The sequence below is a fragment of the Melozone crissalis genome, unplaced genomic scaffold (assembly GCF_028551555.1).
Source record: "Melozone crissalis strain CALT ecotype California unplaced genomic scaffold, PUWL_Pcris_2 ptg000020l_1, whole genome shotgun sequence".
NCBI lineage: Eukaryota > Metazoa > Chordata > Aves > Passeriformes > Passerellidae > Melozone > Melozone crissalis.
Window position 1 is genome coordinate 727910 of NW_026535798.1, and position 24201 is coordinate 752110.

Consider the following 24201-nt stretch of genomic DNA (forward strand, 5'->3'; position numbering starts at 1 on the left):
CACTGGGATGACTCCACCTGTGGTTTCCCCTCTCTCTGCAGGCGTGTTCTTCACCTTCCACACGTTCCACCTGGAGAACGGGCACGATTACCTGCTGATCACGGAGAACTCCAGCTTTGCCCAGCCCCTGCAGCAGCTGACGGGCTCGCGGCTGCCGGCGCCGCTCAGCGCGGGGCTCTTCGGCAACTTCTCGGCCCAGATCCACCTCATCTCTGACTTCTCCATGTCCTACGAGGGCTTCAACATCACCTTCTCAGGTGACAGCAGTAGCCCGAGCCTTCCTTCTGTGCCTCCCTTCCTTCTGTGCCTCCCTTCTTTCTGTCCCTTCCTTCTTTTCCTTATTTTCTTTCCCTCCCTCCTGCCTTCTCCTATTTTCCTCCCTTTCCTTTTCTCCCTTTTCTTTTCCTCTCTTTCCTTTTCTCCCTTTTTTTTGTCCTCCCTTTCCTTTTCTCCCTTTCCTTTTCTCCCTTTTCTTTTCCTCTCTTTCCTTTTCTCCCTTTTTTTTGTCCTCCCTTTCCTTTTCTCCCTTTCCTTTTCTCCCTTTTCTTTTCCTCTCTTTCCTTTTCTCCCTTTTTTTTGTCCTCCCTTTCCTTTTCTCCCTTTCCTTTTCTCCCTTCCCCTTCCCTTTTTGCTTCCTTTCCTTTCCTTTTCCCTTTCCTTTCCTTTCCTTTCCTTTCCTTTCCTTTCCTTTCCTTTCCTTTCCTTTCCTTTCCTTTCCTTTCCTTTCCTTTCCTTTCCTTTCCTTTCCCCCTTCCCTTCTTTTCTCCCTTTCTGTCCCTTTCCCCTCTTTCCCCTATTTTTTCCTTGCTGTAGTACCAGATGGGAGCCCCCTCCTGCTGCACCCAGCAGGGCTCTGATCCAGATTTTCCTGACTCCAGGACTCAGGAGGAGGCTGAGGGAAACAATTCCTGCCCAGAGAAGTTCCAGCAATCCCTTGCTGAGCTGTGCTTGCTCAACCCTCACGGTGATGGTGCCTTTGTGCCTTTGAGTGGGTGTGCTGATCCAAAATGCAGATTTTTCAAAGGAAATCCAAATTTTTCAAAGGAAATCCTGATTTTTCAGCAGCTGTCTGTCAGGAGGAGCGTGAGGACTTGGAGAGGGACCAAAGGAGGGACGTGTGGCACTGCAGGGCAGCTCATGGCACTGGGGCAGCCTCTGCTTGAAGGGCACGAGGTGTTTGACTGTGTCCTCTGGGCTGGAGTCCTCCAAGTGACTCCCAAGTGCTGCCATTCCAGGGAATGTCAATCTTTGCTGCCTGAGTGCCCCAGAAGCAATTCCCTACCACAACCAGTGAAGGGCAGGAGCTTTATTGCTGTTCTTCCCTCTGTCCCCGTGTCCTTCCCAGTCCTGAGCTGCCACTCCAGCACCCAGGGAAAGAGAGAAATTCCCATTTTTCCTGTGGAGCTTGGTCTGGCACCCTCCCTGACGGGCAGAGCTGTTGCCATAGATGCAGCTGAAACCTGGTTCCCAGTGCCTTTGTTCCTGGCCTCTGAAGTCAGGGATTTGCATGTGGAAACCAGTCAGAAAATTTCCAATTAACTCCCATTTTGATGAGGGGAAAATGGCTTTTTGCCTTTCAAAAGCTCGCCTCTAATTATAACTCTCATTTTCAGTGTATTTCAAGGTTTCTTTCCTATCTTGAAAAGCAAAACCAGGAGTCAGTTCTATTTTTAGCTCCCTTTACATATATATATGTTAACATACAGGCTTTGGACTTGGAGATGTTGCCAAAAACACCTTCAAAAGAGTTTTCCTTCAGGCTGCTTTGGGGTCAGAGATTTGAGTTTGGCTGTTGGCCAGAATCCTACGTGACCTTTCTTGGAGCAGCAGCTTCAGCGTCCTCCTGCCTTCCCTGAGCAGGATCATCCATTTCCAGGATTAGAAAAGGAGAGGCAGCAGAAATCCCACCCGGATCAATCCATCCTCTCTGGGCTGCAGCACAGGGACAGTGACAAATCCCCATCCCTGTCACTGTGACAGGGACTGGGACCTGTTGCCTTCGGAGGTGGTTGGGATGCAGGGGCTGGGAGGGAGTTGTAGGTGGAGGGAGAAATAGAAATCCTCATGGGTTCACTGAAACTGGATCAAAGCTCAGAGATCCCTTGGATCCTTGTGGCATTTAGAGGGAGGACAGAATCCCTGAGCTGTAGGCTGGGGGTGAAATCCAGGTGGATTTTCATGGTTTGGAATCCTCATGGATTCGCTGCAGCTGGATCAAGGCTCAGAGCTCCTTTAGATGCTCATGTCCTCTCCAGGGAGGTCTGAACCCCTGAGTTTTAGGTTGAGGTGAAATCCAGGTGGATATTCATAGTTTAGAATCCTCATGGATTCACTGCAGCTGGATCAAGGCTCAGAGCTCCTTTAGATCCTCATGTCCGCTCCAGGGAGGACAGAACCCAAGTTGTAGGTTGGAGTGAAATCCAGGTGGGTTTTCATGGTTTGGAATCTTCATGGATTCACTGCAGCTGGATCAAAGCTCCCTTGGATCCTTGTGTTCTCTCCAGGGAAGGCAGACCCCTGAGTTTTAGGCTGGGGTGAAATCCACCTGGGTTTACATGACCCAAACAGGATTCCATCCTCATTTTTCCATCCTCCCTGGAAAATGCAGCTGGATCAAAACTCAGAGCTCCCTTGGATTCTTGTGTCCTCTCCAGGGAGTACAGAACCCCTGAGTTTTAGGTTGGGGTGGCATCTGGATGGATTTTCATGGCCCAAACAGGATTCCATCCTCATTTTTCCATCCTCCCTGCAAAATGCAGCTGGATCAAGGCTCAGAGCCTCCCTTGGATCCTCATGTCATTTACAGGAAGAACAGAATCCTTGAGCTGTGGATTGGGGTGAAATCCAGGTGGGTTTTCATGGCCCAAACGGGATTCCATCCTCATGGGTTCACTGCAGCTGGATTAAGGCTCAGAGCTCCCTTGGACCCTCATCTCCTCTCCGTGGAGGACAGAACCCATCTCCCATCCCACAACCCCCGTTTTCCCCCTCCAGAATACGACCTGGAGCCGTGTGACGAGCCCGAGGTGCCGGCCTACAGCATCAGGAAGGGGCTGCAGTTCGGGGTGGGGGACGTGCTGAGCTTCTCGTGCTTCCCCGGGTACCGGCTGGAGGGCGCGGCGCGCATCACCTGCCTGGGCGGGCGACGGCGAGTGTGGAGTGCGCCTCTGCCAAGGTGTGTTGGTAGGTGGTCATGTGCTTTCATTTTGCTTGGCTGGCCCCGCTGTGCTGCACTCCTGAGGTGGGCAGGGATGGACGGGAGCGGCCCTGGGGTGGGTGACAACCCCCAGGATGGATGGGAGCAGCCCTGGGGTGGGTGATGTCCCTGGGGTGGGTGATACCTCCTGGGGATGGATGGGTGACATTCCCCAGGATGGTTGGGAGTACCTCTAGGATGGGTGACATCCTCCAGGGTGGATGGGTTGCGTTCTTGGGATGGGTTGGTGACATGCCCTGGGATGGATGGGAGACATTCCTGGGATGGGTGACATTCCTGGGATGGGGGGGTAATATCCCCTGGGATGGATGGGAACACCCCTGGGATGGGTGGCATCCTCCAAAATGGATGAGAGCACCTCTAGGATGGGTGACATCCCCTGGGATGGATGGGTGACATTCCTGAGATGAGTGACATCTCTGGGATGGATGGGAGCAGCCCTGGGATGGGTGACATCCCCTGGAATGGAGAGGTGACATCCCCTGGGATGGCTGGGAGCACCCCTAGGATGGTTGGGAGCATCCCTGGGATGGATGGGAGCTGGGATGGGTGACATTCCCTGGGATGGAGGAGTGGCATCCCCCAGAGTAGATGGGAGCACCCCTGGGATTGGTGACATATTCCAAGATGGATGGGTGACATCCCCTGGATAAGTGACATCCCCCAGGGTGGATGGCAGCACCTCTGGGATGGGTGACACCCCCCAGGATGGATGGGAGCACCCCTGGGGTGTGTGACATTCCCTGGGATGGATGGGTGACATCCTTTGGGATGGAGAGGTGACATCCCCTGGGATGTATGGGTGACATCCCCCAGAGTGGGACCATCCAGAGCAGGGTTGGGGGATGATGCTCCAGGCCGTGGGAAAAAGGATGTCACACTTATTTTTTGGTGTAGAATTTCAATAGAAAATCATTCCCAGCTCTGCTCACCCTGAGCCTGTGGGATTCCTCGAGATCAGTCAGGGCAGGGCTCTCACCTGGTGGCCAGACCTGCTCAGGAGATTGTCCTAAGCTGTGGGTTAGGGTTAGGTGACCCTTGAGGGAGAATTTCAGCAGCAAATCTCCCCAGCAGAGCCAGCTGTGCTGAATTTCCAGCTCTGGGGCCTCATTCTGCTGGGACAGGCAGGAGTAACAATCAGGCTGCAGATAAAGCTCATCAGGGGAATGAAAATCAAAATAAAAAATCATTTCCAGAGCTTTGAACTGGAGCCTCAGACAGCAGCACTGAGTGGACAACCCTGGCTGCTGCTCCTGGCTCAGAATTAACAGCTTGGCTTGATCAGAGCAGGGCAAACTCAGGGCTGATGGCCCAGAGCTCCGTGGCAGGGTGACAGCTCTGTCACAATGTCCCCAGTGCTGCTCAGATCTGCCTGGATAGGGATGGAAAAGGCAGACTGACTCATTAAGATCACAGGAGGTTTAATTGCTTTTCCAGACACTCTGCATTCAGCTCCTATCTTGGAGATGGTCTGGGGAGGGCTCGGAGTGGTTTTTGTTCCTTTGTCCAAGCCCTGTGGCCAGGACAGCTCCCTGAGATGTCCCCAGCATTGTCCCTGGGGAATCTGTGCCAAAATCCAGCTTTTCATCCCTGGCAAGAGCAGAGGACAAAGAGTCTCCTCCAGAGAGCCTCCTGTGGGTGCCTCTGCTGCTTAACCCTTCCCTGGAGGAGCAGCAGAGCCAGGAGCTGTTCTGGGATGGTTCCCTCATCTCCAGGAGCTGTTCTGGGATGGTTCCCTCACATGGGATGGTTCCTCCAGCTCCAGGAGCTTCCCTGGGATGGTTCCCTCACCTGGGATGGTTCCTTCAGCTCCAGGAGCTGCTCTGAGATGGTTCTCTCACTTGAGATGGTTCCCTCACCTGGGATGGTTCCCTCATCATCCAGGAGCTGCCCTGCGATGGTTTCTTCAGCTCCAGGAGCTCACCTGGGATGGTTCCCTCACCTGGGATGGTTCCCTCATCATCCAGGAGCTGCTCTGAGATGCGTCCCTCCCCTGGGATGGTTCCCTCAGCTCCAGGAGCTATGAGGACTCAGGGACATGAGATTGATCCCAAAAACTGCTCTAGGGGATGACTGTCCCCAGGCCTGCGTGCAGAGCCCCAGAGGAGCAGGCAGCCAGTGTTTGACAGCAGAAAATCCTGCAGGGTAAACAGGCTGGGAAAACAGTGAGTCACGGCTGGCTCGTGTGGGAGCTCGGCAGGAGGAACAGAAAATCCTCAGCGTGGGGTTGTTCTGAGCAGATCTACACAAATTCATACAGATTCGTACGGATTTATATCCATTTCCCACAGATTTTCTGCAGATCCATGCAGATGTCACAGAGATTCACACAGATTTATATTTGCACAGATTACTCACAGATCTCGCCCGGATTCCCACAGACTTCTCACGGATCCACATAAATTTCACAGAGCTTCACACACATTTACACAGATCCCCTACAGATTCACCCAGATTCCTCCAGATTTCCCACAGATCCACACAGATTTCACAGAGATTCACACACATTTACATTTACACAGATTCCCCACAGATCCCCCACAGATTCCCCCAAATTCCCCCCAAATTCCCAAAGATCCACACAGATTTCACAGAGCTTCACACAGATTTACGTTTATACAGATTCACCCAAATTCCTACAGATTCTCCACAGATTCACACAGATCCCCCAACTTCCCACAGATTTCTCACAGATCCACTCACATTTCACAGAGATTCACAGAGATTTAAATTTACACAGATTCCTCCCCAAATTCCCCCCAGATTTACATTTACACAGATTCTGAAAGAGGAGAGAAGCCTGGCTAGGAAAATTTGATGGGAAAGGCGACAGTGTGCAGGTTGTAGTGACCAACAACAGGTTGTAGTGAATAACAACAGGTCATAGCGAGTAACAAGAGGTTGTAGTAAATGCCAGCAGGTTGTAGTGAGTAACAAGAGGTTGTAGTAAATGCCAACAGGTTGTAGTGAATACCAACAGGTTGTAGTGGGTAACAAGAGGTTATAGTGAATACTAACAGATTGTAGCGAATAAAAACAGGTTGTAGTGAGTAACAGGAGGTTGTAGTGAATAACAACAGGTTGTAGGGAATACCAGCATGTTGTAGTGAATACCAGCAGGTTGTAGTGAGTAACAAGAGGTTGTAGTGAATATCAGCAGGTTGTAGTGAGTTACAAGAGGTTGTAGTGAATACCAACAGGTTCTGGTGAGTAACAAGAGGTTGTACTGAATACCAACAGGTTGTAGTGAATACTAACAGGTTGTAGTGAACACCAGCAGGTTGTAGAGATATGGTTGTGGTAAATAACAACAGGTTGTAGTGAATACCAACAGGGAAAAGCCCTCTCCTTGCTGCTGCAGGAGGGGCTGAGCGGCTGTGGCCTTCAGAGGCGCCTCCTGCATGTGTGCTGTGGCCAGCAGACGCGTGGGGTCACTGAAATGTGCCTTTGTGTCTCGCTGCAGCTGAGTGTGGCTCCTCGGTGACGGGCACCCAGGGTGTGCTGCTGTCGCCCAACTACCCCCTGAACTACAACAACAACCACGAGTGCATCTACTCCATCCAGAGCCAGCCTGGCAAGGGCATCCAGCTGAAAGCCAGGACCTTCGAGCTGGAGGCAGGAGATGTCCTCAAGGTAATTCTGGCTCGGGCAGTGGAGAGCAACACCTCTAAATGCTCTAAAATTCTGGTGGGATTAGGTGACCTCTTTGTCATCCCAGTGCCATGGAGGGATTGCCATGGCAGATTTCTCCCAGACCAGCTAAACCTCCGCTCTCACCTCTGGAACTGCACAGGGAAAGCTCCTCCTCCATCAGAAAGGCTCTAAAATTTTGGTGGGATTAGGTGGGAATGATCTCTGTGTCATCCCAGTGCCATGGAGTGATTGCCATGGCAGTTTGCAAGGTCAGATTTCTCCTAGACCAGCTAAACTTCAGCTCTCACCTGTGGAATTGCACAGGGAAAACTCCTCATCCACCAGAAAGGCTCTAAAATTCTCATGGGATTAGGTGGGAGTGACCTGTGTCATCCCAATGCCATGGACTGATTCCATGGCAGTTTGGAAGCTCAGATTTCCCCCAGACCAGCTAAACCTCAGCTCTCACCTGTGGAATTGCGCAGTAAAAACTCCTCATCCATCAGAAAGGCTCTAAAATTTTGGTGGGATTTGGTGGAAGCGACCTCTGTGTCATGCCAGTGATTCCCATGGCAGTTTGGAATGCCAGGTTTCCCCCAGACCAGCTAAACCTCAGCTCTCACCTCTGGAATTGCACAGGGAAAACTCCTCATCCACCAGAAAGGTTCTAAAATTTTGGTGGGATTAGGTGGAAGCGACCTCTGTGTCATCCCAGTGATTCCCATGGCAGTTTGGAAGCCCAAATTTCCCCTATACCAGCTAAAATTCAGCTCTCACCTCTGGAATTGCACAAGAAAAACTCCTCCTCCATCAGAATAGTTAGGGTTTCAGCATTATTTCAGTGCTTTGAAGAATCAAGGCTGGTTTGTCCCCAAAAAAGGGGCTGATTGAAATGCAGAACTCCAGACTCTTCTGAGATTATTCAAGCTCCAGGACTCTGTGGAGAAGGAGACAAATCCAGGCTGAGTTTTTTTTTATATTAACCAAAGGAATGGTTTTGAAGGAGGCATTAATATTGCAAGGATGTGCTGAGCCATCTTCCCAAGAATCCTCTGTCCTCATTGAAGTGTCACACTCCAGGAGAGGCGTAATCCACGTTTCCAGCTCACAAATGACTGGAAAGGGAGAAAGATTTCCTGTTAATGCAAGGAATGTACTCCTTGTCAGAGGAATTACATTTTCTCAGCAGGTTTGTCATCAGCTGCTCATCTGAGGAAAGTTCCTATCGATCTCCACTGGTGAGGAGCTGCTCTTGGTCCTCACAAAAGGAAGAAAAAACCCCCATTTGTGTTTTTCTTAAATCAAGGCTCATCTCTGAGTCAGTCTGGGGGAAAAATGTGGATTTTTTAGCAGCTGCTCCTTGGGAAAGAGAGTTGAGGAGATGCAGCCCAGTGTGCAGAGTAAATTAGGGCTGAGGAGGAGGGTGCAGATCCTCCAGGGTGGAAATGCTGCTCCTCAGGTGGGCAGCACTGTGGAGTTCCATCAAATCAGACTTTTAGTTTGATATCCCTGGATCTCAGCTCACATTGCCTGAAGGATTTGTCCCTGTTTGCACTTGTGGATCCAGGAACCACTCCTGGATCACCTGTAGGACAAATCCTGGAGGGTTGGAGTTGCTTTTCCAGCCTGAAGCTGGAATTCAGAGTGGGTTGGTTCTTTCCTTCCCTTTTCCCTCCAATACTCAGGATCAGCTCAGTGCCAGGAGCAAATTCCTTAATTTGAGGTGACCCCAAATGAGGGCATTTATCAGGAGCTGCTGGTTCTTCCCAAAAAAAAACCCCAAAGGACAAACCCAGGGTGTTGCTGTGAGCAGATCAGGGACTAGGTGGGATGAATTCCTCATCATTTCTCTATTCTGGAGCTCAGTGAAACTGCAGAGAAATCCTGGAATGGTTTGGGTGGGACGGGACCTTAAGGAGATCCTGGAATGGTTTGGGTGGGAAGGGACCTTAAGGAAATCCTGGAATGGTTTGGGTGGGACGGGACCTTAAGGAAATCCTGGAATGGTTTGGGTGGGAAGGGACCTTAAGGAGATCCTGGAATGGTTTGGGTGGGACGGGACCTTAAGGAAATCCTGGAATGGTTTGGGTGGGAAGGGACCTTAAGGAGATCCTGGAATGGTTTGTGTGGGAAGGGACCTTAAGGAGATCCTGGAATGGTTTGGGTGGGAAGGGACCTTAAGGAGATCCTGGAATGGTTTGGGTGGGAAGGGACCTTAAGGAGATCCTGGAATGGTTTGGGTGGGAAGGGACCTTAAGGAAATCCTGGAATGGTTTGGGTGGGAAGGGACCTTAAGGAAATCCTGGAATTGTTTGGGTGGGAAGGGACCTTAAGGAAATCCTGGAATGGTTTGGGTGGGAAGGGACCTTAAGGAAATCCTGGAATTGTTTGGGTGGGAAGGGACCTTAAGGAAATCCTGGAATGGTTTGGGTGGGAAGGGACCTTAAGGATCATCCACGGGCAGGGACACCTTCCACTGTCCCAGGTTGTTCCAAGCCCCATCCAGCCTGGCCTTGGAGACTTCCAGGGATCCAGGAGCAGCCAGAGCCCCTCTGGGCAGTGATGGTTTGATCCCAGGAATGGCTTTTCCAGGCTGGATTTGTTGTCCCTCCTAGGTCTACGATGGCACCAACAGCTCTGCCCGGCTGCTGGGCACCTTCAGCCGCTCGGAGCTGCTGGGCACCAGCATCAACAGCACCTCCAGCTCCATGTGGCTGGAGTTCATCACTGACCCTGCCAACACCAGCAAGGGCTTCGAGCTGCAGTTCTCCAGTGAGTTCCAATCCCACAGGTCAAGGTGTATTTTTGTGGTTTTGTGTTGCACATGAGCAAAGAGTCCTTTCTGGGGTGATCTTGTACCCAAAGTGGAGTTGGAGTGTGGGAGAGCACAGCATCCCAGGATTATTGAGGGTGGGAAAGCCCTCCAAGCCCACCCAGTCCAAGCTGTGCCTGATCCCCAGCTTGTCACTGAGTGCCACATGCAGCTGTTCCTTGGACACCTCCAGGGATGGGCACTCCAAACCTCCCTGGGCAGCCCCTTCCAACCCTTTCCATGCAGAAATTCCTGCTGGTGTCCAACCTGACCTCCCCTGGCACGGGTCAAGGCTGTTTCCTCTTCCCCTGTCCCTGTTCCCTGGGATCTGATCAAACTATTCCTGTCAAGCCTGTAGCGATCCCGAAATCCAGATCAAAACTCCAACATTAATTAAAACCCTTCTGATTTCCGAATGGCCCCTTTGCTCCCCAACAAATCATTGTAAGAAGAAAACCCCACCGTGGCTTTGTGTGAGACCCTCCTGGCTGTGAAATCCCTGCTGCCAACAGCTGCCCTTGCTCCCTGTGCAGGTTTTGAGCTCATCAAGTGCGAGGACCCCGGCGTGCCCCAGTTTGGGTACAAGGTGCACGACGAGGGACACTTTGCTGGCAGCTCAGTGTCCTTCAGCTGTGACCCTGGCTACACCCTGAGAGGCACCAGGGTGCTGGTGTGCCTGACTGGGGAGAGGAGAGCCTGGGACCGGCCCCTGCCGACCTGTGTGGGTGAGACACCTTCTCCTCCTTCTCCTTCTCCTTCTTCTCCTTATTCTCCTCCTCATTCTCCTCCTTATTCTCCTCCTCCTTCTCCTCCTCCTTCTCTTTCTTTTCCTCCTTTTTCTCCTCCTCCTCCTCCTCCTTCTCTTCTCCTCCTCCTTCTCCTTCTCCTCCTTCTCCTCCTTCTCCTCTTTCTCCTCCTTCTCCTCTTTCTCCTCCTTCTCCTCCTCCTCCTCCTCCTCCTCCTTCCCCTTCTCCTTCCTCCTTCTCCAGGAGAGATTTCCTGGCATCCCACACCCTGAACATCCTTGGTCCCTGCTTTGCTGATCCACTGACATGAACTCTGCTGTTAATTGCATCTGCACTAATTGAGTTGTGTGTGGTGAGGGTCCTCGAGATGGAGACACCTCCTGCTCCTCCAGCACTCTCCAGACCGAGATTTGGATCACACACCCTGAACACCCTTGGTCCCACACCCTACCCTACAAAAAATGGTCCTACCCTGACCATTTTTTTGTCCTAGCTTTGCTGATCCATTGACATTAACTCTGCTATTAATTACTCCCATCTACGCTAATTAAGTTGTGGTGAGGATCCTCTGTGAGGCATCTCAAGGTGGAGACACCTCCTGCTCCTCCAAAACCTCCAGGAAATTCTTTCCTTGTGGATTCCATGAAATTATTTCCTTGTGGATTCCATGCCCTGACCACGCTTTGCTGATCCATTGACATTAACTCTGCTGTTAATTGCATCTGCACTAATTAAGTTGTCTGTGGTGAGGGTCCTTGAGATGGAAAAACTTCCTGGAAGTGATTTCCTTGGATCCCACTCCCTGGCCACCTTCTGTCCCTGCTTTGCTCATCCATGTGACATTAACTCTCCTGTTAATTGCATCTGCACTAATTAAGTTGCGGTGAGGCTCCTCTGTGAGGCATCTCAAGATGGAGACACCTCCTGCACCTCCAGGAAATTGGATTCCCCACCCTGACCACCCTTTGCTGATCCATGGACATTAACTCTGCTGTTAATTGCCCATCTCCACTAATTAACGTGGTGAGGCTCCTGTATGAGACAGAGAGCACCTGAAGCAGCTCTAACATGAAACCCTCTGCCCTAAACCCACATTTGACAAGGGATTTTTGCTTCCTTGTGCTGTTCCAGCCTTGTCCTTTCACTCTGGACATGTTGAAGTGAGTGCCACCTCCTGATAGTGACACCAACGTGTGTCCTGTGTGACAGCTCAGAGCCAGTTTTATTTCAGAGCTGCCTGACACCTGATCCCGTCCCCAGACATTTCAATTCCCTTTGCAGAGTTCCCTTTTCACCTGCAGCTCTTCCAAATTCCGCTTTGGGGTTCTGTGTGTTAAATGAATGGGGCTGATTGCTGATTCCCGTCCTGCCATGCCCAGGACATGGGGGAGTTGTTGGACACCGAGTCCCCTGGGAGATCTGCACACCCAGGGATGTGCTCAGCCCCTGGCACTCCGTGTTCCCTCTCCCAGGAGGCAGGGCCAGTCCTTGGCTGGGATTTCAGCCTCATTTATTGATGTAAAAAGATAAATCTCCGCCATTTGTGCGTTTTCTTAACCTTCAGCCTGTTTGCTCTTCGTGTGTTGGATATGAGGCCGTGTCTGAGCGTGTGGAAATTAAAAAGAAATGAAAGAAAACGGAAAAAAATGAAAATTACAGAATTTGAATGGATATGTTATGGAAATTACTCCAAATCCTCACATTCTTTGCAGTTCATTTACAGCGACATTTACAAGTTCTTTGGCTTCTTATCCTTCATTTTCTGATGAATCCAAGCAGAGGAGCAGAGCTCCTTCACCCCCACGTGTGGAGCAGGGAATCAGGATCCTGACAGGCTCTGCTTTTGCTCCCTGGAGATTCAGAAAGGTGCAGGGAAGCTTTGCCAGGTGTTCAGAAATTCAGAATAACTCTGATAACTCAGCTGAATTCAACAATTCCCTTCATCTTTGTAAGCTTTTAGAATCCCTGGAAAAAGCCAGGAATAATCTCTGTTGCAGGGTGAGCTTGTTGCCAAGCAAGAGCCACAGAAAGCCACAAATCTCCTCCCTAACCCCATAAATATTTTTGTTCCAGCTGAGTGTGGAGGGACAATCAGAGGAGAGACCTCGGGACGGATCCTTTCTCCAGGATACCCAACTCCCTACGACCACAACCTCAACTGCATCTGGACCATCGAGGCAGAGCCTGGGTGCACCATTGGGTGAGCTGGGCTCCTGTGGTTTGGCTTCTTTCCCACTTGGAGCTGGTTTTTTCAAAAAAATCCCCACGGATTTCTCGCAGAAACAAAGATCAAAAATTAAATAAAGCAAAGGAGGGAGAAGCTGAGGGACGAGCAGGGAGAAGTCACTGCGTTGGTTCCAGAATCAGGGAATGGTTTAGGATGGGATTGAGGATTTATGGGGTTTATTTCCCAGGTTGCTCAGAGCCCCCAGAGGCATCACTGCTCCTCTGTTTTCAGCCCTGGGTGGTGACACCAGACCATGTCCTGGTCCTGCCCATGGTGTTCCTGAGCTCAGACATCCCAGATGAGCTTTGGTGCCCATGGACAGCTTCCCACCCCTCTCCTTAATGGGATGCATCCAGAATCAAACCCTTTTTTCCACCAGATCAATGAGGAACATCCCAAAAGTGCTGAATGGCCACACAATCCTGGAATGGGGGTGTTGTAGGAAATCACAGGGAATGTCCCAGAATCCAGGGAATTCCTTCTCCCTGATCCTTCACTTCTGCCCCACCACCCCCTGAGTGATGTTTGCCAAACCCTTCAGGGCTGCCCTGGGTGTTCCCAGGGATTCCAGGCTGGCCAAAACCCACAAAAAAACTGGAATATTTGGGCAAGCCAAGCTTTGACTGAGTGGGATTTGAGGGGGAGAAATGCACCTTAAAAGTTCTGAATAACAACAACAATAATAATAATGATGATAATGATAAATAATAGTAGTAGTAGTAGTAGTAATAATAATAATAATAATAATAATAATAATAATAATAGTAGTAGTAATCCTCTCCCATCAGAGTTCCCAGTGCTTCTCAGCCATTCCTGGCTCACCCCAAGCCCATTGCTGTTCCATCCTGAATTCCTTCCCTCTCCATCCCATTTTCTCCTCCCTGCTGCCTCAGCACCCATCCCAGCACAGCCTGGCCCTCAGGGTGAGCTCTGTGCTGCTTTTAGCCCGTGGAGTTCTGCTGGAGGCAGGTTTGGCCTGGTGTTTTCACATTTTTATTTCATGCAGAAATTCCCTCCATTAGCGCTGCCCTTCAGAATGGCTCAATAATGGATGGGCTTGGGTGTGAGCAGAGGAGGAAAAGCACAGCAAAAACAGCTGAATCCCTGCACAGGCAGCTTCCACTCGAAATCTCCTCTATTTTTGTTCTCCTGGAAAAGGTTTTTATAGGACAGAGTAGAGAAGTCCCTTTTTCCCCCCTATCCAAAGGCTGCTTCAGCAACTTTGCTCTTGTAATCCCTAAAAGCATGAGCAGAGGTTTGGGATCAACCAAAGGCTTGGAAGAGGCCAGCAGTGAAAGGAGAAGGTTCTGGAAGGTGTCAGAGCCGCACACACCTGGTGACCCTGCCCTTCCCAGGGATCAGAGCTCCCTCTCCCTGCCCCTTTCATCTCCCAGCCCCAGCAGCAGCACAGCTGATCTCAGGGGAGTGGAGAGAGCACATTCCCAGCAACTTCATTTTTATGGTAATCCATTGGAAAAATAATCCTCTTCACGCATGATACAATTGCATAAAGCTCTCATTTATAACTTACATGAAAATTAATCACCAGAGCTTTTGGAATGAAGCTGTAGCTGCGCAGCACCAGGGGAAGGGCAGGGGGGGTGAGACAGCGAGAAAAATGAGTCTGCACCTCAGAGCCATGAAAGGGAAAGGGCTGCTCTTGCAGAGGGGGCTTGGAGTGCCTTGGTTGGGCTGGGGGTGAGGAGGAAGGTGGAGGAAAAGCAGGAGGTTGTGTGGAAAATGGATGGAAATTCCTTACCCAGCTGGGAGCAGAGGACACAGAGACATGGCAGAGTTGTGGTCAACCCCTGAGCCCAGTGTTGTGAAATTCCACTGATGTTGTTAATTCCCATTTTCATGGGTATTGACAGGTTCCACTTTGCAGAGTTTCATCTAAAAACAGCAGAGAAAATACCCAGAGCTGGAAGGGACCCACAGGGACCAAGGGTTGTTCACACTCAGGGTAGAGCTGGGCTCTCCTCTCTGCTCCTTGCTAAACTGGCAGAGCTTCCCCACTCTCACACTTATATTTACATAAATATAATCTCCCCAGTTTCTAATTTGGTTATTGGTTTTGTTTTGGGTTTGGTTTGGTTTGGGTGTTGATGTTTGGGGTTTTTTGTTTGGTTTCTTTTGTTTTGGTTTGTTGGTTTGGGTTTTTTTTGTTTGTTTTTTTGTTTGTTGGTTTGGGGTTTTTTGGGGTTTTTTGGGGGGTTTTTTTTTGGTGCTTGTTTGTTTGTTTGAGGTTCTTTTTGTTTGGTTTGGTTTGGTTTGGGTTTTTTTGTGGGATTTTTTGTTTGTTTTTTACTGCATTTCCATGCCTATAATTGAGAAATATTTGGGATTGTCAGAGTGCACGAATAAAATTCCTTTCCCCTCAGGAATAAAATTCCTTTCCCTCTGGAATAAAATTCCTTTCCCCTCAGGAATAGAATTCCTTTCCCCTCAGGAATAAAATTCCTTTCCCTCTGGAATAAAATTCCTTTCCCCTCAGGAATAGAATTCCTTTCCCCTCAGGAATAAAATTCCTTTCCCTCTGGAATAAAATTCCTTTCCCCTCAGGAATAGAATTCCTTTCCCCTCAGGAATGGAATTTCTTCTCCTTTCCCCTCATGAATCAAACTCCTTTCCCCTCAAGAATAAAATTCCTTTCCCTCAGGAATAGAATTCCTTTCCCCTCAGGAATACAATTTCTTTTCCCCTCAGGAATAAAACTCCTTTCCCCTCATGAATAAAACTCCTTTCCCCTCCATTGTCTGCTGCAGCAGGGGCTGTGCCTGGTCTCACACCTCAGGCTGAGGGAAAAGCTGAGATGTCAATGTGGAATAGCTGGATTTGCTCCAGAGAACTCCATATCTGATACCCCAGCAGATTCCAGCCTGATCACCTGGATCATCCAGGTGTTCTCCCCCTGAATTTGTTTTTTCTCAGATAAATGGGGTGGTTTAGGCAGCCCTGGAGCTGCTGGTGGCAGTTCCAGGGTGTCCCCCCAGCCCAGCTCAACCCCTGGCAGCCTCCCCCTGATCCCAAGGTCTCCAGGGATGAGTTTTTAGTTTTTCCCAGCAGTTCTGGCTCACTGGGCCCAGTTAAGGCTGGGAACAAACCTAATCACAGCAAGGCAGCCGTGGAGAACAGCTCTGCACCATCCATCCTGATTTTCCTCAGGCCTGGCTTTATTTCTCTTTGCTCAAGGTCTCTGCTTGGGAGATTTATGATTCAGCTCTTTTGGTTTCTCCCAGCTTCTCTGGGCATCATTTTGTTCCTGAGGATTTTGCAGTGGGGCTTTTTTCTTTTTTTTTTTTTTTTTCCTCCCCCTTTTTTTTATGTCTCTCCCCTGATTTATTTATGTTTGCCCCAGATAAATGGGAAAGCAGCCAAGTGAAAGCTTCCCTGTTTGCCTCTGTGGGCTGGCAGGGATTTCAGCACAGCACCTGATGGGTTTATTTTTTACAGAAGTTTTTTTTTCTGTTTCTAGGTTTCTGTCCCCGTTTCACACTGGGGTTGAGTTGCCCATGCTTGGCCTGATTTTGCTGTGCCAGAGGGAAAATGGGGCAGTGACAAACAGGGACAGGGAAATTCCTCCTGTCCAGGTGGGATTGGAGTGCAGGAGTGGATGGGATCAACTCCTGCTCCATCCCCAGGGAATGCTCACATTCCCAAGAGCTCCAGGAGGGTTTGGACAACACCCCCAAGGACAGGGTGGGATTTGGGGATGTCTGAAAAATCCCTTCACCAGGATTTCTTCTCCTGGGAAGCTGAGAAGCCTCAGAGAAAAATGAAAACAATAATTATCTGATTTGCTTCTCCTGTGTTTTGCTGCTTTGGAATGTAATTTAGAGATTGTTTATCCAACAGGTGATTGTTTCATTGGTTTTGTGTGAATTGTTTTAACTTAATAACCAATCACAGTCAGGCTGTGTCAGACTCTGGAAAGAGTCACGAGATTCATTTTTATCCTTTAGCCTTCTGTCTTTATCCTTTCTCTATTCTTTAGTGTAGTTTAGTATAATTTATATAATATATAGAACATAATATTTAGTAGTAATAATAATAATAATAATAATCTATAAGTAATATAATATAAATTATATTATATATATATAATATCAACATATGTAAATATATATAAATAATATCATGTAAATATAATATAATATAATATAATATAATATAATATAATATATAATGTAATATAATATAATATAATAATGATGTAACATAAAATTTAGTATAATTTGTATAATATAATAAAATAATCAATTAGCCTTCTAAAAACATGGAGTCAAATTCAAGACTCAAAAAATACCACAACAAACCTCACTCCAGGCCTGAATTCCAGATGAAACAACACATTCTGTGTGAGCCTGGCTGCCTGAATTTGGCACAAACCACACTCCAGGCCTGAATTTCGGGTGTTTTTTGCCCCTCAGGCTCCATTTCATGGTTTTCCACACCGAGGAGTTCCACGACGTGCTGCGGATCTGGGACGGGCCGGTGGAGAACGGGATCCTGCTGAAGGAGATGAGCGGCTCGGGGCTGCCTGGGGACATCCACAGCACCTTCAACTCCGTCATCCTGCAGTTCAACACCGACTTCTTCACCAGCAAGCAGGGCTTTGCCATCCAGTTCTCAGGTGGGATGGGCAGGGGTTCCTCAAAAACCTGACCAGACCCAGAGGGAAACCCCAACCAAACCTCAGCCCTGCAAACATATTAATTTCAATTATTTAGGGTGATATATTCCAATATTTATGGAATGTTCAGGTTTGTGCAGTTGTTTTGGAGTGATAAAAACAGGGAGTGGTTGGGTGAGTGATGATGTGACTTTGCCTGGACTGAGACACATTGAAACATCTTCCCAAGTTTGGGTTTTCTGTTTTTTCTTTCCATAACTTTCTGTCTAGGGTGTCTTGCTTGGCTGGGGGAACAAGGCAGCATTTTGGGGAGAATTTCTGCTGGGTTTCAGAGCTTTGGGATGACCCAGACAGAGGCAGAGCTTTGTGTTACGCAGCACAGCGGTGCCATCCTGGGGTTTTTTTGCCACATTTGTGTCTCATCCTGCCAGGAAGGACCAGCCTGGGCTGTTAACTTCCTTATCTCCAGCTGCACAGAAAGAGAGGGATTTCCTCTGGCTCTTTCAAGAGCAGCTTTCTCTAAACTGCCTGGCTGTAACAGACTCTCATCAACTTAGCAGGAAATAAGCTCCTGATCTGGAGCTGGGCTTTATTGACTGCTCCTGCTCAAAGCCTTTGTTCAGCAGGTGTGACTAAGCAGCCAGACCTGAGCTCAGACCTGTCCACTTTGGGATCTTGGGACCTTTAATGAGGTGGATAAGCTCACAAAACTCCTATTACTCCAGGATTTTCCCTGCTGGTAAATCCATGTGCTGTTGGCAGACCTTGAGCTCAGGCAGCAGCGAAGCTTTGCCTGTCCCCAGCTCAGGGGACATCTCAGACCTCAAAGAGAGGCAGCAACAAGTCTGGAAAGGAAACAAACACATTTCTGAAAGGTCAGGCTTGATGCTTCACAGATCTTGAGGCTAAATTTCTCTGGCACTCAGGGGAAAGCGTGAAGTGCTGGTGGCTGAGTTGATTTTGCAGCATGTGCCTTGGCACAGAACTCTCCAAAAGCACCGTGGAGGATCAGTGGGTGTCTGGCCTGATGGAGTAAACAGCCATGTGCACAATTCTACATCAAAGCTGCTCCCTGGGTGCTGCTCTTGAACTTGCTGGTCCCCAGAGCCTTTCCCAGCTGGAGTGGCAGATGCTCAGAGCAAAGGGAAAAGCACTTTTTGTGTGTCGGGGAACTTTGTGGGATGCTGAAGGAGGAGGGATGGGGAAACAAGGCATGGCCTGGATGTCTGGGTAAGGACAGAGCCTGAGGGCAGCCAGTGCTGCAGGCCTGGTGTTAAATAAACATTGATATTCAGGAGTGCTTTTAATTCCCTGCAGTGTCCACAGCCACATCCTGCAACGACCCAGGAATCCCCCAGAACGGGAGCCGGAGCGGGGACAGCCGGGAGGCCGGGGACTCCATCACCTTCCAGTGCAACCCCGGCTACAGCCTGCAAGGGGAGGCCCAGATCACCTGTGTGCAGATCCAGAACAGGTTCTTCTGGCAGCCTGACCCTCCCACCTGCACAGGTACACAAGGAAACAGACACAGATCTGTGACCTGAATCCATGGACACAAGGCCATGTCCTGGCACACGAACATAGATCCACGACCTGAATCCATGGACAGATCCATGTCCTGAATCCATGGACACAGGGCCATGTTCTGGGCCCAGGGACACAGATCCCTGTCCTGAATCCATGGACACAGATCCCTGTTCTGAGCCCATGGATGCAGATGCATGTTCTAAACCCATGGATGCAGATCTGTGACCTGGATCCATGGACACAGATCCATGATCTGAGCCCAGGGATGCAGATCCATTATCTGAGCACATGGACACAGATCTGTCATCTGAATCCATGGACACAGATCCATGATCTGTGCCCATGGATGCAGATCCATGTCCTGGGCACATGGACATAGATCCCTGTGCTTAATCTGTGGACACAGATGCTTGTTTTAACTCCGTGGACACAGATCCCTGTCTTGAGCCCATGGATACAGATCCATGTTTTAAACCCATGGACACAGATCCATGACCTGAATCCATGGACACAGATCCACGTCCTGAATTCATGGACACAAATCCATGTCCTGAACCCATATACACAGGTCCATGTTCTGAGCCCAGGGACACAGGTCCATGTTCTAAACCAATGGACACAGATCCACATCCTGAATTCATGGACACAGATCCATCCTGAACCCTGTTATAAAATTTCACTCCACACATCTTAAAAAATCAAGAAATATTTTTAAAAAAATATCCTTCAGGTCTCCACAGCTGTGATTAAAAATGCTGATTTTCTAATACTTCAAATTGTACTTCAAATTATACTTCAATTGTTTATAGTTTTTTTCCCAGCCAATTTTAATATGAAGTGACAAAGGATTTGGAGGAATAATCAGTGAAATATCAGTAACTGGGGGAGAGGCAGCCTAGTTGGAGCTAAACTGGGAAAACTCAGTGTTAAATTTAGGGCTGACTGGGGGTATTTAGCATTTCAGATGCGTTTTCCCCTCTTTGTGGCACCACTGTGAAACAATCCAGGCTGGGAGAGCCCCGGGAGGTTTGGGCCATTTGAAGTCTGCATCCCTCCCAGTCCCAGGCACCACTGGCTGGGTCCAGCTCCTGCTTCAAACCCTTTGGAGACTCTGGGTGGGATTTTCAAAGGAATCCGAGGGTGTTGAACACTTGTCTCCCTCAGGCTTTTCAAAAATGAGTCCTTAGATTTCAGTTTCTGCAGAGTTTTCCCCTGACGTTACAGTATGGGAGGGGAAGGCACCCTTGGGGTTAAAATTGGGATGAATGGGCACAGAAGAGATGCTGGTGTGTTCTTCCAAGGCATTTCTGGGGGGACTTTCAGCCAAATTTTCCATATCTGTACTGTGATTTCAGTAGAAGGATAACATTTCTCCATTTTTGGACTTGAAAAAGCTCTCTAACAGGTACTATGGCATTTCTAGACCAGCCCCACTGGGGTTTACCTGATATTTTTCCTGATATTTTTCTTTATCAAAGCTCACAGGACAATCCCACATGCTCACTCCTTCATGGAAAATGTTTCCAAGATTTATCCCATCATTTTTATCCCATCCCAGCTCATTTCCCACTCTGTAGCTGCTCTCAGACCTCCCCACAGGCTGTGCTCTCCCTGCTCTCATTCCATCCCAAATGTGGGAAGTTTGGTGGTTTCTCCAAGGTATTTTTGGGGGACTTTCAGCCAAATTTTCCATATCTGTGCTGTGGTTTCCTGGTGTGTCCCAGAAGGATGACATTTCTCCATTTTTGGACTTGAAAAAGCTCTCTAATCCCTACTATGGCATTTCTAGACAAGCCCCACTGGGTTTTACCTGATACTTTTCTTTATCAAATTCCACATGCTCATTCCTTCATGGAAAATGTTTCCAAGATTTATCCCATCATTTTTATCCCATCCCAGTTCATTTCCCACTCTTTATCTGCTCTCAGACCCCCTTCCTTTCACCCCAAATACGTGAGGGCCGATCTGGGAAACCTCCGAGCCCTCACAAAGAGCCTGCATAATAAAAAACTGACAGGAAAAATATCAGTCATGTTTTGCCACGGTGAGAAACACGAGCAGGCACTTTGAGCCTTAAAAAAGCAATAATTGATTTTTCAATCAGCTTGGCATTTAATGTGCTGGGAAGTGGAGTAAACACGACAGAGCCATTTAGGCCCAGACGTGTTTTCACCTCGTTACGGGCGAGCAGGCCTTGACAGGGACTTCCATAAATGCAGCAGGAAAGTGGAATTTCTCCCTCTCTCTCCCTCCTGGCTCTTCACTTATGGATTTTAGGAAGGTCCTGGTGGCATCCAGAGATCTCTTTGAGGTGTTTGACAGAGCCCTCACCTGGCAGAGCCACCACAACCTCATGTCCTACATGAGCCTCAGGGTCACTTCCCACTAAAATGCCCCACAAGGATTCTGTGCTGTCTCAATCCCCTCTGTCTATCACATCTCCTTTATTTTATTCCATTCCTGCTTCCCATTTGGTGCTTTGGAAGTCTGCGTGCTCTAAATTGTGAAAAACGCCAATCACTTGTTTTTGAAATTTTAAAAGTTTAATAGTAATAAAATGGTTATAAAAATAGTAATACAATTAGAATTAATTAACATTAATTCTATTCTATATAATAATTATTAATATTAATTAATAATAATTTGGACAAATTGAATTAGGAGAATATGAGACAATAAATACAAAGAGTTACAGACGGTCCGGGGACCTTTTCTGGGCAGCATGAGCCTGAAAAAGGACACAGTTAACAAACGATTAACCGTTAAAAAAAATAACCTGTTGCATATTCAAACACCTCATACATGATGCATAAATTCCATTCAAATACAGGATTCTGTCTGGGCAGTGTCAGCTTCTTCCTCTGAATCCTAACAGCACCTTTGAGGTGGGAAGAAGTTAGTTTCTTTTGATAAGAGGGCAATAAATTCTTTTTTTCTGAAAGATTTAGGTGTCCTGTGGCTGCTATCTCAATGCGAGTCCTTTCTTTAAAAAAGTATCCTACATAGCATAGTTTCTATTTTAACATTTTGTTATAACCTAAAACTATATTTAACACACTACTTAAGAGGATTAATCCAGCATTACTTCCTAACACAACACATATAACATTCATTTGAATATTTGCAAAAAGCCGATCATAAAATACGCATTTTTCACAAGAGGCTCACCCTTGGTGGTTTTCCTGCAGCTCCGTGTGGCGGGATCCTGACGGGCCCGGCTGGGGTGATCCTGTCCCCACAGTACCCAGAGCCATATCCCCCAGGGAAGGAGTGTGACTGGAAGCTGACAGTGTCCCCTGACTATGTCATTGCCCTGGTGTTCAGCGTGTGAGTACACAAGGGTTTGGTGCCATAGCCTTGGGGAGGGGACGCATGGTTTGGTGCCATGGCCACAGAGAGGGGAGGGAGGATCTGGGTGTGGATGTCTGAACTTTGGGAAGGAATCTGATGGAGCTGTCCCATGTCCCTGGATAATCTGTTCCCAGACATTTTTTGGGGAGGAGATCCTCTTATTCCAGCTGCAGTTCCTCTTTGATAGACAGAACATTGTCACATATTTTCTGGAAAAATCCAAAAATCCCTTTGGCCGGGATTCTTCTGAGAAGAATCAGAGAAAAAGGAAAACAATTCTTATCTGATTTGCTTCTCCTGTGTTTTGCTCACATGTGGAATGTGTTTGGAAATTGTTTACGCACAGGTGATTGTTTCATTGGATTCTGCTGTGAGTTGTTTTCACTCTTTGGCCAATTAGGGCCAAACTGTGTCAGGACTCTGGAGAGAGTCACGAGTTTTCATTATTATCTCTTTAACCTTCTATATTCTTTAGTGTAGTTTAGTTTGCATTCTTTAATATAATACAGTATCATAAAATAATAAATCAGCCTTCTGAGAACATGGAGTCAGATTCATCATTCCTTCCACCCCAGAAATAAATAGAACATGATGTGGCACAGCCCAGGAATCCCTGCAGCAGCTGCAGCTCTGAGACCAACCCCATCCCAACCCCTTGACTCCATCCCTACTCCTGGATCCCTCAGACATGGATAGAGGCAGGAATTTCCTCTGCCTGGCAGGATTTTGGAGCAGGAGCAGCCAGTCCCTGCCCCGGGTTTCCACATCCCAGAACATCAACGCGGAATTCTCCACTAATATGTCCTGACCCCAAGCTCTCCTCCTTTGCTTTTGCAGCTTCAGCCTGGAGCCTGGCTACGATTTCCTGCACATCTACGATGGGCCTGACTCCCTGAGCCCTCTGATTGGGAGTTTTTATGGCTCCCAGCTGCCAGAGAGGATCGAGAGCAGCAGCAACAGCCTTTTCCTGGCGTTCCGGAGCGACGCCTCCGTCAGCAACGCTGGCTTCGTCATCGAGTACACAGGTGAGGGCTGGGGGCTCAGCAGCTACCTGGGGCTTTCCCTCTGCTTATTCCCACATTATTCCACTTGTTGGAACAACTGGAGAGGCTCTAGGTGCTGTGGAAAACTCCTTCCAAGGGGAATTATTGTGTTTTGGCATCCCCAAAGCAGAGGGTGGAGAAAGGGAGGTGAAGAGGAGTGGAGTGAAACTGGAAAAGTGGTGCTCAAAAGTGTCCAAAATTTGTGCATCAAGACCCCACCAGCAGCTACCTGGGGCTTTCCCTCTACTTATTCCCAGATTATTCCACCTCTTTGGAACAAGGCTCTAGATGCTGTGGAAAGCTCCTTCCAGGGGGAATTCTGGTGTTTTGGCATCCCCAAAGCAGAGGGTGGAGAAAGGGAGGTGAAGAGGAAAGGAGTGAAACAGGAAAAGAGAAAAAGTGGTGCTCAAAGTGTCCCAAATTTGTACATCAAGACCCCACAGAGCCAGGAGAACCCAAGATTTCAGGATTTAAAGGTTGAGGATACAAATGTGTGATGAGCAGTGGGGGTTGACCAATCTGTGGCTTCCAAAACAGGGAATTGATGCTCTGAGGAAAAAGAAAATCCCATCTTTTTGTGCCCCATTCATTTGGATCTCCTGGTGCAGCTGCTGTGGACAGGAAACCATGGGATCACCTGATTTTTCATGCAGAGAAGCAAAAGCAAAACCTGTGGGCTTTACAGTTTCCTGTTTCTCCTTTCCACACCTTCCCCAAAATCTGAGAGCCCCTGATTTAATGCTTAAGCACACTTGAATTGTTCCCAGAGCCACTGCTCTCAGAAAAGCCCTTGTCTTTAATGAGCAATTTCCAAATGACAAAAGAGCAGGATTAATCAAAGCCTCTAATTATATTGCAGGCAGGGAAAAAAATTAAAGAAAAGAAAACCCCCCCAAAAAAAAGCTGTTAGAAGAAGGAAAAAAATATCTAAGTCCTGACAGCTCTGTAGTGTTCTCTGGAGTTTTTATGTGGAAATGGGATTTTAAACTCTGCAGGAAGAGAATTTTTCACT

At 48.4% G+C, this 24201-nt stretch overlaps 1 protein-coding gene across 1 annotated transcript in view; it reads left to right on the forward strand.

Moving 5' to 3' along the window:
- LOC128937658 (CUB and sushi domain-containing protein 2-like) overlaps window positions 1–24201 on the forward strand; it is a 146502-nt gene that overhangs the window by 65249 nt on the left and 57052 nt on the right. The window contains exons 16-25 of the mRNA XM_054277453.1: window positions 42–257; window positions 2995–3183; window positions 6681–6850; window positions 9466–9622; window positions 10196–10387; window positions 12482–12608; window positions 17066–17268; window positions 18586–18777; window positions 21984–22122; window positions 22984–23171. Of these exons, the coding sequence (XP_054133428.1) occupies window positions 42–257; window positions 2995–3183; window positions 6681–6850; window positions 9466–9622; window positions 10196–10387; window positions 12482–12608; window positions 17066–17268; window positions 18586–18777; window positions 21984–22122; window positions 22984–23171 (1773 nt within the window). The remainder of the gene's footprint in view (window positions 1–41; window positions 258–2994; window positions 3184–6680; window positions 6851–9465; window positions 9623–10195; window positions 10388–12481; window positions 12609–17065; window positions 17269–18585; window positions 18778–21983; window positions 22123–22983; window positions 23172–24201) is intronic.